Source organism: Myiozetetes cayanensis, unplaced genomic scaffold (assembly GCF_022539395.1).
Source record: "Myiozetetes cayanensis isolate MyiCay16 unplaced genomic scaffold, myiCay2020 scf12, whole genome shotgun sequence".
Lineage (NCBI taxonomy): Eukaryota > Metazoa > Chordata > Aves > Passeriformes > Tyrannidae > Myiozetetes > Myiozetetes cayanensis.
Genome location: NW_026086826.1, coordinates 12,243,011 through 12,256,609, shown reverse-complemented (window position 1 = coordinate 12,256,609; position 13,599 = coordinate 12,243,011). Strand labels below are relative to the sequence as shown.

Below are 13,599 nucleotides of genomic sequence, written 5' to 3'. Positions count from 1 at the left end.
CCTCTCCAGATCTCCTGGAGTCCCTTTAGGCACTGGAAGGAGTTCTAAGGGCTCCCTGGAGCCTTCTCTTTTCCAGGCTGGACAGCTTGGCTGCCACCAGGCAGGAGTGTGCAAGTCCAGCTTCACAAAAGCAAAAAAAAACCTGCAAGTTTCCTCTTTTGCCCCCTGTTCTCCTCCCATCCTGCAATCCTAAAGCCTGGAGCTGCTCACCCAGTGCCTTCCTATGGAGTAGGTTAGAGTGGAACACTTGGGAATGTGACCTGGCTCCTTGCACATGAACTGGAACACGTTTTTCAGGCTGAGGATGTTCTTGGCCAAAGTCCTGCCTCAGAGCCTTTGAACACGTCAATTCAAATCCCTGCTTACACCCCAACCTGTTTCATCACATATATCTCAGGATTAAAAGTGGTTTGTGCATGTAATTAATGTAGAGATCATGCACCACATCTAATCCAAAGCACTGGGTTAGTTGGTCATATCTCAACTTTGTTGTCTCATCTGGGTTTTTTGGGGGGTTTGCTGTGTTGGTTTTTAAATAGGTAAGAATGCTTTGACTTGCACATTTTGTCATCATGAATTGAAAAGAATTTCAGCCAGAACTGGATTTTGACACAAACAAAAGGTGCTGTTAATTTGGGGGAACTTCTACCTTATTTTTTTAAGGGCTATAACTAGGGGAAAAAAAGCAAAGCCAGGTATTAAAACAGCTTCTCCTGGAGTTTAAGGAAAATTGTTGCTGTGTTTCGTTTCCTAGGCTACAACATAGATATTGGATCTGCAGCAGGGCATGATCCTGCAGTCTCAAAGCTTTGCTAGGAGGAGTAACACAAACCAGTCCTAAGTCTGCATTAGGGACCACAGTAAACTGGGCATCTTATCATTCCATAGCTGATCACCTTGTGCTGTTTGATACACTGCACTTCTGAGAGCTGCAAAAGGCCCTTAGAGTCAGTGCCCCATTACTGCATTTATCTCTAGCATGTCTTTGTATATTTTACATATATATGTGTGTGTATGCATGTATGTATGTATAAATAGCATGTCTTTGTGTATATATATATTAATCTAGAGAATGTCTTTGTATATTATATATAAAATGTAATTTAATATATATATATATACATACATATGCAACAGACACACATCTTATTTACTTAGAGCTTTCAGGGCATGTTGGCACTCTTGGCAGAGCATTTTCTCACACTTTGGGATGAGTGTTGGCTGAGCAGGACTGCAATAGGAACTAGAATAAGGCAGGAAATCCAGACGTGTTCAACAGCACAACTCTCCCATCTCACACCAGTAGTTCCTTTCTAACTTGTCCAGTGTGAATTTGGGATTGAGGCTGTATCTCAACAGCTTCCCTGGCACACCCACACATTGTTCTCTGGGAACAGGATGTTAGAAAATTAGCAGGCAAATGAATGATATCTTTTTTCTGGGTTTGTTTTGCTTTTTTAAAAAAGATGAAAAGATTATTTACAAGAAAATGAAACATGTTTTATAAACATCCTCTTCTCAAACCTATTGTGCCTCACCCTAGGAATTCTGAAATGTGCTATATACACATTAGTTCTTCACAATCTTTCACGTGTAGAGAAAACCTAAATCCAAATCATTTGCATTTAACTTTCTGTACTTGTCCCCCAAAATATTTGTTTGATATGGGTGTTTTCACATTAATGAAAAATATGCCAAACCCTTCTAATCATAATATACAAACAGTGACAAATGTGGAATCATGGAATGGTTTGGACTGGGAGAGACCTTAAAGCTCATGTCATGCCACTCCCTGCCATGGGCAGGGACACCTTCCACTATCCCAGGTTACTCCAAGCCCCATCCAACCTGGTCTTGGACACTTCCAGGAGTGGGGGATACTTAGGAGATCAGTAGATATGTAGGGGGATGCTGAAAGACTCTACAGCTGATGTTCCTGGAATAACTGCTGCTGACTAATGCATCCTATCCCAGCCAGCTTTGGATTGTTTATTTTTTATTTGACAGAGTTGCTCCCCTTTCACCATTTTCCCAGAGGATGGTAAAATCCTACCCTTGCCAGCCCTATCCTTCAGCTAAAAGTAGTGCCCAGTCAGATAAAGGTCTCACTGTACCAATGGCCTGAAGTTCAGCATTTGGCTGAACTGTAGCAGAAATACTGTTTCACAAACAGAAGGAAAATCACCTGGATTGGAAACACATTTCCTCATTCTTTCCAAAGCACTTTAATTCCTGGACTTTTCCTCTTTCTCCTGTTCTGTACAACATCTGGGCTGGTGCCCATTGGGACACTGCAGGATCTGCACTCACTGGAGCAGGCACAAGACCAGGCTGTGGGATCTAAACTGACTATCCCTGTGGAGATCTGGCTGCTTCCCCCACCCCACTGTGGCACTGCCAATGTTACTCAGCTCCAAGGAGCACTCAGAGCACAGAATTTGCCTTCCCTGGCTTCCTGGCAAGCAAATGTCCAAATCAGTTCCACATACATCTTTTCCTCATCTTTAACCACATCCCCATTACAAAAAAACACACAGAAAAACCCCATCTTGGGAATGGGAAGGAGAAAGCTCGTAACGAGTATGCAAAGTTCACCAGGCTATTCTGAGATGAAGGAAAATTTAGCCAGGACAAATTGGTATTCCATAAAATAACCCCCATAGCTGATATCCTCAAAAACCCCTCATTTTCCTGGGAAGAAAGGGTTGCTTCCATAGGATTCCCGTTAAGCACATTATCTATAGACATATGTTCCAGCAACAATTAAATGAACCTGCAGAAGCAGGAAGTTTCCTTGAAGTGACCCATGACCCCCCAACATACACATTTGGGAAATAATTCAGCCGTCAGACAATTGAATCCTGCATTTCCATATTTCAGTTCAAAGGCAAGGCGAGTCAGCAAGTGACACACATGAAAAGGGAATGGCCACATTCAGCTCATGCGGATTCCAGACCAAGGAAATGCCACTTAACAAAAACACGTGCTTCCCTCCCCTTTTTATTTTAGTATTCAGCACACCACACTCCTTTGGCCTCACTCAAAGTGAGAATGTGATATTTGCAAGCCTCAGAAATAATCAGGATTGCACAAGAAGGGACTTACTTCCTTGGAGTTTTGTGCCATTGTTCGTGTTCCGAATCAACTGGAAAGCCTTCTGGAATCCCACGGCGTGCTGTGTGGAGCTGTCAGATGACTTTATACTGCTAACGAAGGTGGACATCTTCCTCTTTGTCTCACTGGTGGCAGGAGACAGGAATGTCTTATAGCACTGATCCAGGGAGCAGGTCCTGACTGTGTCTGCCACGGTCAACACAGAGATCTTGAAAGAGGAGAGATTCGATGGGATTACCTTCCTTTTAGGATTCTTAAAGCACTGATATAGAGAGCACAATGATAAGCCAACTGAAGAGATTCTGTGGGTTTAAAACCCAATTGTTAGGAAATAAATGCTTGAGGCATAAATCCGTCAAATTTGAAAGGGATTAGACTTATGGTGGATTGAAGGAAAAGAGACTTTGCTCTTTGTTTCTCTGGCGAAGTCAGCTTGGCTCTGCTCCTACACAATAGTTAATACACTGTTCTGGGCAGGAGCCTGAGTGAGCCAGGGATAACTGAAAGGAAAGCCAGCAGAGAGTATTTTCAGGAAAGCCTGGAGTGCCTGGAGAAAAGTGGAGTGCATAGAGAAGATGAAAAAAAAAAAAAAACCCCTCTAAGAACTTTTCACAGGCAAAGCATTTTGCTGTTCTAACATTTCAGTCCAAGCAAGCCAACTCTGCCATCAGTTTTCATCCTGTAAATAACTGAAGGTGTGTAGTGGTAACACTTGCATTAATATACGTATAACACCCCAGTCTTATTAACTCAGTGGAATAATTCATTATAAATTATGACTGATGCAAGACAGTCCCAGAATTAAGCATTAATTATATACCCGTGTAACAGGTTTCATAACCACTGAGCTACTGACCCAGTAATCTGTGTCTTAAGTGTATTCTCTGTATGAAGGCAAACACTTGTGACACTTAAATTTAAGTGCTATTAATTCTGCTGAACCGTAAGCATTATTTTACAATATTAAATCCCTCTAAAAGTGTTTTTCCCATACAGTTAATGAGAAGACTTAAGGCAAAGATTATCATCACTTGTTCTGCAACTTGATTTGACTGAAACTCCCTTCCAACTCCTAACAGAAAACCAAGCAGAAAGAATGATCAAGATCCCACCAGCAGAGAATTACTAACTGGAGACTTCTTGTGGTCCTACAGAAGCACCTGATGGGCCCCTGGTTTTAATTTGTATTGGAAAAAAAGTACAGGTGAAGCAACTTTTTCATTGCCAACTGAGTATCTGTGGCACAGCAAGAAATAAAATCCAGATTTCTTGGCCCTAATTATGTTTCAGCTCACCTCAGTATCACAGAATAAATAATTTCCATTTTCACAAGAAAAAAATACAGGCTTGGAGGTAAAATGAGTTGCTCCAAGCAATCTAGAACTTCACAAGTCATCAGGCTCAGAGCATGGTCCTCCTCACTGTACCACACCACTGACCATCACCTAAAGTCTCTGCTGAGTCAAAGGAGCCTTTAATGATTACTCAGACACAAGATTTTTGCCTTAGATCAGTGGGTTTTCACCTTTTTCCCACCCTGTGGATCCCCAAGTATTTCCCCTGCAGTAGACAGGGGGATTTCCAGAGGTGAGCTCAAGTGTCCATCACCCATCAGAGGCAGACCATGGATACAAGGCCATGGAGTTAAAGTGACCATTTTGGATGCGAACCAAGAACTCGGAGCATGGTTGATACCAAGGAAGACTCCTTGCCTGGAGAAGCCTCACCTTGTCATGTTCATCTATGGAGCTCAGGATGACCTGGGCAGCATCCTTGGCAATCTGGAGCTGTGTCTCTGTGACAGAGGCCCCGTGGTCCACGATGACAACGATGTGTTTGGACTGAGGGCGGACGGTTGAGACATAGACGGGCCTGAGGGAGAAAAAAGTCCAAACCACTGTCACCAGACACCTTGTCATTTCCACTAAAGTGAAATCAGTCAAGAATTTAAAAAAAAAAACCAAAGAACAATGAATAAACAATGAATTAAAACAGGAATTTTTGCCTTTATGAAAACTTCCATGAGGAAACCAACTGAGAACGTGAACACACATAAATGGCCCTTGGTCTCAGCCTCCTTCTGATTTCTTTCTGATTTTTTAACCTAAATCAGGTCCATCTTCCCCTGTCACAGCAAGTGCTTTCAGCCAGGAATAAGCAATTTTGCTGAAACACAGCAGTGTTTGAGATCACTGTTTGCAGCACTTCACATCAAGTTTTGAATTAAGCTTTGACAAGGAAGAAAAGCCTCCTGATAAATCCTGGGTGCCAGGAACTTCACTCACATGTGAAAGTAAGCGTGCTGGTTCCATGACAAGTAAAAACCTGTGCAACTGTGAGGAGTTGATTAGCCCAGGGTGTTTGGTTTGTTGTAACAAGGGAATGCCTCTGGCCAAGGAAGGGTTTTCTGCTGGTGCTTTGGAATGGCTCTCACAGAGGTCATGCTCCACAAGCCTTGGATCTGCCCAGTTTTACACCTCATGGCCAATGTGAGTTAACACTGGAGAGGGTTCTTGGTGCTGCCACGTGTCTGTGGTAACATCAAAACCCATGTTTTCAGGGAAGTGGTGCTCAGATCCAGTTCAATACTGAGAGGTGTGTGAAAGCGTTCGCAAGCTCTCGTGCCAAGCTTCCAACCCAGAATAAATTAGGAAGATCCTCAGCATGGAGGAAGGACTCAAAAAGATGAGCCTCTTTCCTCTTTAGTCCAGACTCAAAACTTGTTACAGTCAAGTGTGAGTTTGGGGATCTAAATTTTATTATATCAAAGGCAGCCCCAGAAATCTTATTAAGAAGCAAGGAAATGCAGAAGACTTTAGACAAGGCACTGCTACAAACAAGTGGCACAAATCAGTTCTTAACTGTAAAACAGCCTGCAGCTCTACACTGTATTGATACCTAGAACTGAAATAGGGCCTTTGATCTTCAAAGCACTGAAGCATTAACTAATTAATTCACCCAAACTACCCTCTGAAGTAGATATTACCAAAAAGATATCCCTTATTTAGCTACGGAAAAAACTACAAGCCAGACTAAGGGATTTGGGTAAAATCACCAATGGTTTTAGTGTCCAAATTCTGACCAAGACTGAGGCACCCCCATTCTCACATCAACAGATTGCACCTTTCCAAGGCCACGGAAAACCTGATCGAGCTCAGATACTTTGTGCTTTGATGGCACATAGAAATATCATCTGTAAACATTTGATTGCTCCACCCTGACATGTAACCAAAACCCTCCTTAGCCTCTGTGCACTCCTTACACAGACATGTCCCTGGATTTGCTGGTTCTTCCTCTGCATAGACTGATTAACTGGTAGAATTAACTAATGTGTGACCAGAGATACTAAAACCACTGCACCTTCTCAGAAGATTCCAGCCTTGAGCCTTTATCAGTCCCATGGTACTGACAGCAAAAACTAGGGAAAAATACTGCACCTCAACTGCTTGGCATGATGTGTACAGAACAGAAATATTCCCCTGAGCAGGAAAACCCTGCCATCTTTTTTTCTACATTTTTTTAAGTGGAAAAAGGAAATTTTCATTATTGCTATTTCCCCACTATCCATGATGTGCCACCTGAGCCTGGGGTGGAGACTGGAAAAATGCTCCTTTCCTGTCTCTCACCCCCCTCCCCAAAGCGATGCACCTGCCAAATCAGCAGAATACAAGTCCACTACTTTATTATCAGGGGTCAAGTATCAGTCAAATGTAAGTCAGATTTTCCCTACAGGCTGACCTACATTTTCCGAGTCAGTGCTATTTACAGCTTATTTGATTTGGGAGAGGTGAGGAACCTGTATGTAATTTTATTTTACTTCAAAGCTTCTTAGAAGTGAAAAACTGGTGCTTTAAAAAACAAACCTAAGAAAACCCAAGGGACTCCATTAGAAGTTACTCATGAATGTTGTCAACTTGGCAAAGCACAATGCTGGAATGAAATCAGTGCCTGAGGAATCCAGTTTTGAGTGTTTTCCCAGGAAATGGGAAGGAGACAGACCGTACCTGCTGCGGTGTTCGTAGTTGCCTTTGCACCGGAACTTGTGGGCTGGGAAAACGGTGAAAATCCCTTCTTCTGAGCTGAAATACTGCCATTTAATTCCTGGATTCGACTTCAGGTTATCAGCAAGAACTGGAGGATGGAGTGGAAAAACGAAAAACTAAGCAGAGTGACAAAGGTAAAACCTGAAGGCATTGTTATTGTTATTCCCGGCCTCTCTCGTGTGTGCCTGGAGAGGGATAACCAGGATCACGATGTGGAATACAGGTTGCTCTACTTGAGGACTGATAAAGCCTCACATCCAATTTGCAGCCAGTTAAAGGCTTTTGGAAACTAAACACTGGATTTGACAGATTTTGCTTCAAATGTGATGACAGTTCCTGAATCTCCGCAGTTTAACTGTGTTCCAAGAAGTCAAGGCCGGAGCAAGGAAGGAAGAGATTAAGGTAATTATATATAATATGTGTAAATATCTACATCTACATGTGATAAATACACTGTCAACATTGTTTCCCTGAAAAAAATCCCCACCCTAATGCTAAAAAAATCATGTCTTCTTTATACTGAAATAGCTCCAAAACATTAAACAGGTTTGCTGCTTAGAGCTCCATAATCCAACCTGTTGACATTACATATTCTGAGTTCTGTTTGAAAATGTCTACATGGACATTTAGTAAATATGTTCCCAAGTTGTGCAGTCAAGCAGAAACCAAGCTCAGAATACAACCATAGAGTGGAGATCTCAAACCCTCCTTTTATGGTTTATAGTTCATTACCTTTAAAATGTGCTTTCTTATCTCCAAGGAAGCACCAATTAACATGAACAATAAAAGCAATTAAAAAACTACGTATTAGTAATATGACAAAACTGACCGGATTAGTGAAAACAGAAAACACCATCAAACCCAACAATGAAATAAAGCACCTACCTCAGGGCCAAGGCCATGTGCACTAAAAACTTAAAAAGATAATAATTAACACACCAAATGAAGCCAACAGAGTGCTCAGATACTGCGGAAATCCCGAGCACTTGCAGCCCACACAGGGTCAGTCACGTTTGAATCACTTGGGGCAGAGGTGGCAGAAAATCCCAGAATGGTCTGGGTTGGGAAGGACCTTAAGGACCATCTTGTTCCACTCCCCTGCCGTTTTCAGGGAATAAATCCCATGGGCACTGGGATTTCTGCCTCATAATGCGATGGGAACGTCCCAGCTGCCACCTGGAGCGTGGACCTTGCCTGTTCTCCCTGCCAGCCTGGAGAGACAAAGGGATTGGTGTTCATCCCATGGGATCACCAGTGATACTAGGTTTGCTGGGTCCCTTAAACAAAAGGAAAAACACTCCCAGGAGAGAGGGAATGGGAAGTCATTAGCATGGGAGGCACAAACCCTCTCCCACCACGGCAGTAACAGGATTATATTCCACTCAGGGTAAAACACCATCTCTGCTTGTAGCAAAATGAAAATAAAGCCTGAATGTTTGAATTCTTTAGTTTTAAGCTAACACTTATAGTGGATCATCATCCCATCAGCTTCAAATGCATTAAAAAAAAAATTCTTTGTCTCTTCTCCTTTCATGTTCTTTGATTGCAGAACTAGAGAACTGGCAGAGGAGGGCTCTGATTTCCAGTGCTTCACCTTCTGCTGAGCATTCCCCTTGGGATTGACACTGAAAATAGGCCAGTTGCATCTCCTGGATCTCTTGTATTATCAAATATGCCAATATTTGGGTTGGAAATGACTGCAGGGCACATTTCAAACCTTAGCCAGACACTCTACAACAAAATATCCACACTGAGTACACTCTTGAGTTCAACATCCCCAACAGTTTAACACTTACTCAAGTTTCCCAAACTGGCTGTGGCCACGATGTTCTCTCCACATTCAGCTCAGGGGAATTACCCTGGAAAAATCACTGTCTTGGGGTTTCTCCACTTCTCTTTGCCACAGTGTTTTGTATTCCCACAGTGCCTACAAGTCCCAGTGGAAGTCCTGGGCTGGGACTGTTGGGTTTGTGCAAAAATGCAGCTCCACATGAGCGTGGCTTTGAAGAATTTTGTGCCTTGATGGACCAAGGACTAGCAGAGATCCCTCTCCACATCCCCCCTGAAAGAACTCATCCTGTTTCCATCTGAACTGCTGGTTCACATGATGGCAATGCCTTGCAGGCAGGAGGGCCATGAGACTATAAACCATTTAAATCCTCCTTTTTATGTCTAGCCACCAGGATTTCATAGTTCTGGGGGTGAAGTCTGGCAGTTGTTTTTGTATAAAGAGGCTGAATTTCTGGAATTTAAGTTTTTGTTATGAGTTACAGAACTTGAAAAATGTATTTTCAAATCTGACATGTGAACACTCAGTTAAAGCCTGGGTGAAATAACTTGTCCTGTGGAATTTTACCAACAGCATTAAAATAAAGGACTTCATAATTTAAAAGGTTCAGGGTTTTTTTTAATCCTTGCTATATTAAAGATAAACTTGTCATTCCTACAGGGCCACAATCTGTATTTATTTCCCCTCGACAGTATCTGGATTTAAAAGTGTTCATTTTCCCCATAAACCAACTGGGTTGGAAACTCAAGCTCTTTATAGCCTCGATGCCTCTCTCTGCTGTTCTACCTTTTCACACAGTTCTGCTCATGTTTCCTTCACTGAGTATGTTAGTTCAGTAACACCCTCCCCAGAGACCACCAATTTTATCCTAACTCTGCTTTTTTTTTCCTCTCTTTTTTCTCTTTTTCCTATGACCACTGCAGATAAGCCATGGCTGAAAAACCTTTAGTTCTCATTTTAACTCAAAGAGTAATTTAATTTTTCACTTTCTTGTCAGGTTCATTTGTGCAAGTATGAGAAGGTACCCACCTCCCTGTTCTAATCCAAAGTTCATCTTGGGCACCCAACACAGGAAAGATGTGCACACATTGGAGCAAGTCCAGAGGAGGCCACAGAGATGCTCCGAGGGCTGGAGCCCCTCTGCTCTGGAGCCAGGCTGGGAGAGCTGGGAGTGTTCACCTGGAGAAGAGAAGGCTCCAGGGACAACTTAGAGCCCCTTCCAGTGCCTAAAGGGGCTCCAAGAGAGCTGGAGAGGGACTTTGGACAAGGGCCTGGAGGGACAGGACAAGGGGGAATGGCTTCCCACTGCCAGAAGGAATTGTTGGCTGTGAGGGTGGTGAGGCCCTGGCACAGGTTGCCCAGAGAAGCTGTGGCTGCCCCATCCCTGGAAGTGTCCAAGGCCAGGCTGGATGGGGCTTGGAGAAACCTGGGATAGTGGAAGGTGTCCCTGCCCATGGCAAGGAGTGGAATGAGATGAGTTTTAAAGTCCCTCACAACCCAAACCTGCCTTGGATTCTGTGGTTATGACTCTGTGACTTTAATATTACTGAGCATATACAGTGATTTTGCTTTTCTGAAGTGAAGCACCAGCACTAAATAAAGACCCAGCCTTGACCTCACACCACATGGAGGAAGCCAAGAGTCCCAGCATTATAAACACAGAAATCCTAGTGGAATTCCTCAGTTCTGGATACTGCCCATGAGCTGGCATTGCCAAGTCACTCAGAAACCTCTGTCCCCTCTGCTTCCAATGCAGCACTATCTGACCCCAAATCCTGCTGCACACTGGAAAAGTTGGGAAATATTAACATGACAGCAGTTGAAAAGATCATTCTCTCTAATTATAAATATCTCACAAGGCAGAAAGGACTTTTAGGAAGAAAGCCGTGTGTGATAGAGTTTATAAAACTTCAAAGGGAATGCGATATGATAACACTTAGCACTTCTAGATACCACTTTACATCTTCAAAGCACAGTCAAATCATTAACTAATTAATCTTCAAAGAACAGCACAAACAGTCAGGGGAAAAAAAAAGGGAACTACTGAACATAATTGCTCATTATAAAAGAGTTTCTTAGAGCCCTCCTCTTCAGCACTACATTTGATGAGCTGCCGACCCCACGGTTCTCATCCCACGAAAACCAGGAAAGTTTAATTTTCCCTTCTCCTCTGACAAGTATCTCCATTAAAAACTGTCATCATGAAGATACTTTAGTGCTCCCCAGAAAGACACTCTCTAATTCTCCAGACCTACAACTCTCAGCCAGGATTTTCTGAGTCAAACCTCATTCCAGCTCGTATGTTTTCACCAGGAATAAAAGCTCTGCAGCTTGGACACAATTAACATTCTGCTGATGGCATGAGCCAGGACAGAGCCCAGCTCAATCCTTAGGAGCTAAGTAGGGAAAAAACCTTTCACTTTAAGGAATGAGACCAGATTCCTTGATTGGAAGAGGGGTATTAACTCCTCTGCTCAAACACCTCCCAGCTATTTTCACTCACCCAAAATCAGTTTAAAGTACAGCAATATAAGAAACATGATCGAGGCTTTGCTCATTTTGGAGTCAATGATCCCTGTGGATCCCTTCCAACTCTGGGTATTTTATGATTCTAAGATTTTAAACGATCAACACCTCAAATAAAGCACAGACAAAATTTATTGGGCAACTTGGTGCCATCTCTGCATATTGCTGGGGAGGAGCACTCTGCTGAAGCTGCCTGGCTTGGAACAGACCTTTCAGCACTTTGAAGGATGAGAAGAAGAAAGATTTACTGGTTCCTTGTTCATTCAAAAAGAAAAAACTCCAAAGGAATCTGATAACATAATGCACTGGGGCTCTGGGTAAGATTTTGTCCCCTAATAAATAAAGGACTATTCATCCCAGATCTCTTTAACTAACCAAAGCCTGTGATTCCATCTGAAGAATAAAGACTTTCTTCTTATCTATTTTGTAGTAATGGCTAAAAGTAATCCAAATGCAGAACTTAAACCAGATAAAACCTTTTTGAGACATTAAAAAAAAAAAAGCTACCTAATATAAAGAAAAAACAGTGCTAAAAGCATTTTTTATAGGTTGAGAAGAGACATATCTATTTCTTCCTTCTTTCTCCCTTCCCTAAAATTAATCCAAGTCACAGAATATTACTGTGAGCTGGAAGAGACCCACAAGCGTTTATTTTCTTTTTATTATAAAAAATACAACAGTGCTGCAAAAAAAAAAAACGTTATCTTGGAAAGTTTCATAAGCTCCACTCACCCTTCTTAACACACTGTTCAGACTAGAACTGGGGGTTGCTGTCCTCACCAAGGGTTCTCCCAGGCTCTGCTCCTGTGGCTTGCCCGGAGTCTGCGGTACAAATTCCATTCCCTTCCAACACCTACAACTTCACCACTCTGCTCCCACTTTCTTACAGTGAGCACAGGGTGAGCCAAGATTAACATTTCAAGAATTGAGGTGGAGGTTGAGCAGAGCAGGGTTTAAATTTATGTTTTGCCCAGAGCTTTTTAGAGGCCGGATTATTTAAACTGCAAAACTCGTGTGGGAAGAGAGAGAGATACTCCTGGGAATTTTTTTTTTCTTTCCCATTAAGAATTAAGTGATCAATTCATTCAGGGAGACAACCTGGATGATGGGCAGGCCAGGTTGGTTTGGGAATTGTAGGAAAGTTAAAGAAGAGTATGGGAGTTCCTGTTTCTGGGCTGGAGGAGCAGAAGGATTTCAAACCACTTCTTTAGGAGATGATGCATGTGGGGTCCTCCCCACCACGCTGCATCCAGTGGGAAGGACTGTATGGCAACATTTTGGGGAAGCTGTGGCTTCCCATCCTGCCTCTAAGTCAGAACAAGCAAAGCAAGGCAGGAGAGAAAATACACAGTAAAAACACCCAGATGTGCCACAACTCTTGGGCTTTCCGGAGCATAAAAATAATTGAGGCTGAGGTAGAATCTGAACCTAAAGCGCAACAGATATTCCTCACCAGCTCTGCATGAGGACACTTTAAAGAGAAGAAAGAAAAATATGGGATTAGGGGAATTTTTTTCCTGTTTAATTGTAATTTTCTTTCAAAGGTGGTTTTAGTTTAATGTGTGTATGTTGATAGATTTATTGAGAAACAGGTCCTGTGCAGACCCAGGGCTCTGCCCCAAGTGGACCCTGGAGGATAAGTGGTTCCACAGAACTGGGGTACTGATGAATTCAGATAAAATTAAGAGTTTCAAGAGACAGATGACACTAAGTAAGCACTTTTGAAAGCATTTCTAACCTGGCAACATCTCCCCAGCTGTGGGGATGCTGCTGCACTGACAGCACTCCATCCTTCTAGCCAAAACTGCCTCCCAGTCTGTTTATATCCACAGTCTGCTCCAAACCAACTGTTATCTCAGACCAAGAATTCCCTTGAGAAGAGACTGATTTTTTGGCACAGCAGGTCCTGGCCCATGGCTACATAACCAAGAGCTACAGATACAACACAATACTCTTGACCCACAAAACAAACACTGGACCTCACTTCCCGAAACGTTCCCACACCCAGTTTATCCCAAACCCCAAATATTTCTGCAGTCACACAGGGACACTGCTCTGGACATGGGCATTGTCCAGCTCCACACCAGCTTCATCCTGCCTGACTGTCCTGGCAGCAGCTGCTCCTGT

At 42.8% G+C, this 13,599-nt stretch overlaps 1 protein-coding gene across 2 annotated transcripts in view; it reads right to left on the bottom strand.

Annotated features, from left to right (window-relative positions):
- Positions 1–13,599, bottom strand: part of CACHD1 (cache domain containing 1) — a 93,547-nt gene that overhangs the window by 27,022 nt on the left and 52,926 nt on the right. For both annotated transcript variants that reach the window (XM_050307422.1, XM_050307423.1), the window contains exons 5-7: positions 7,119–7,245; positions 4,842–4,986; positions 3,106–3,322 (exon numbers count right to left, since the gene is read on the bottom strand). In XM_050307422.1, the coding sequence (XP_050163379.1) occupies positions 3,106–3,322; positions 4,842–4,986; positions 7,119–7,245 (489 nt within the window). The remainder of the gene's footprint in view (positions 1–3,105; positions 3,323–4,841; positions 4,987–7,118; positions 7,246–13,599) is intronic.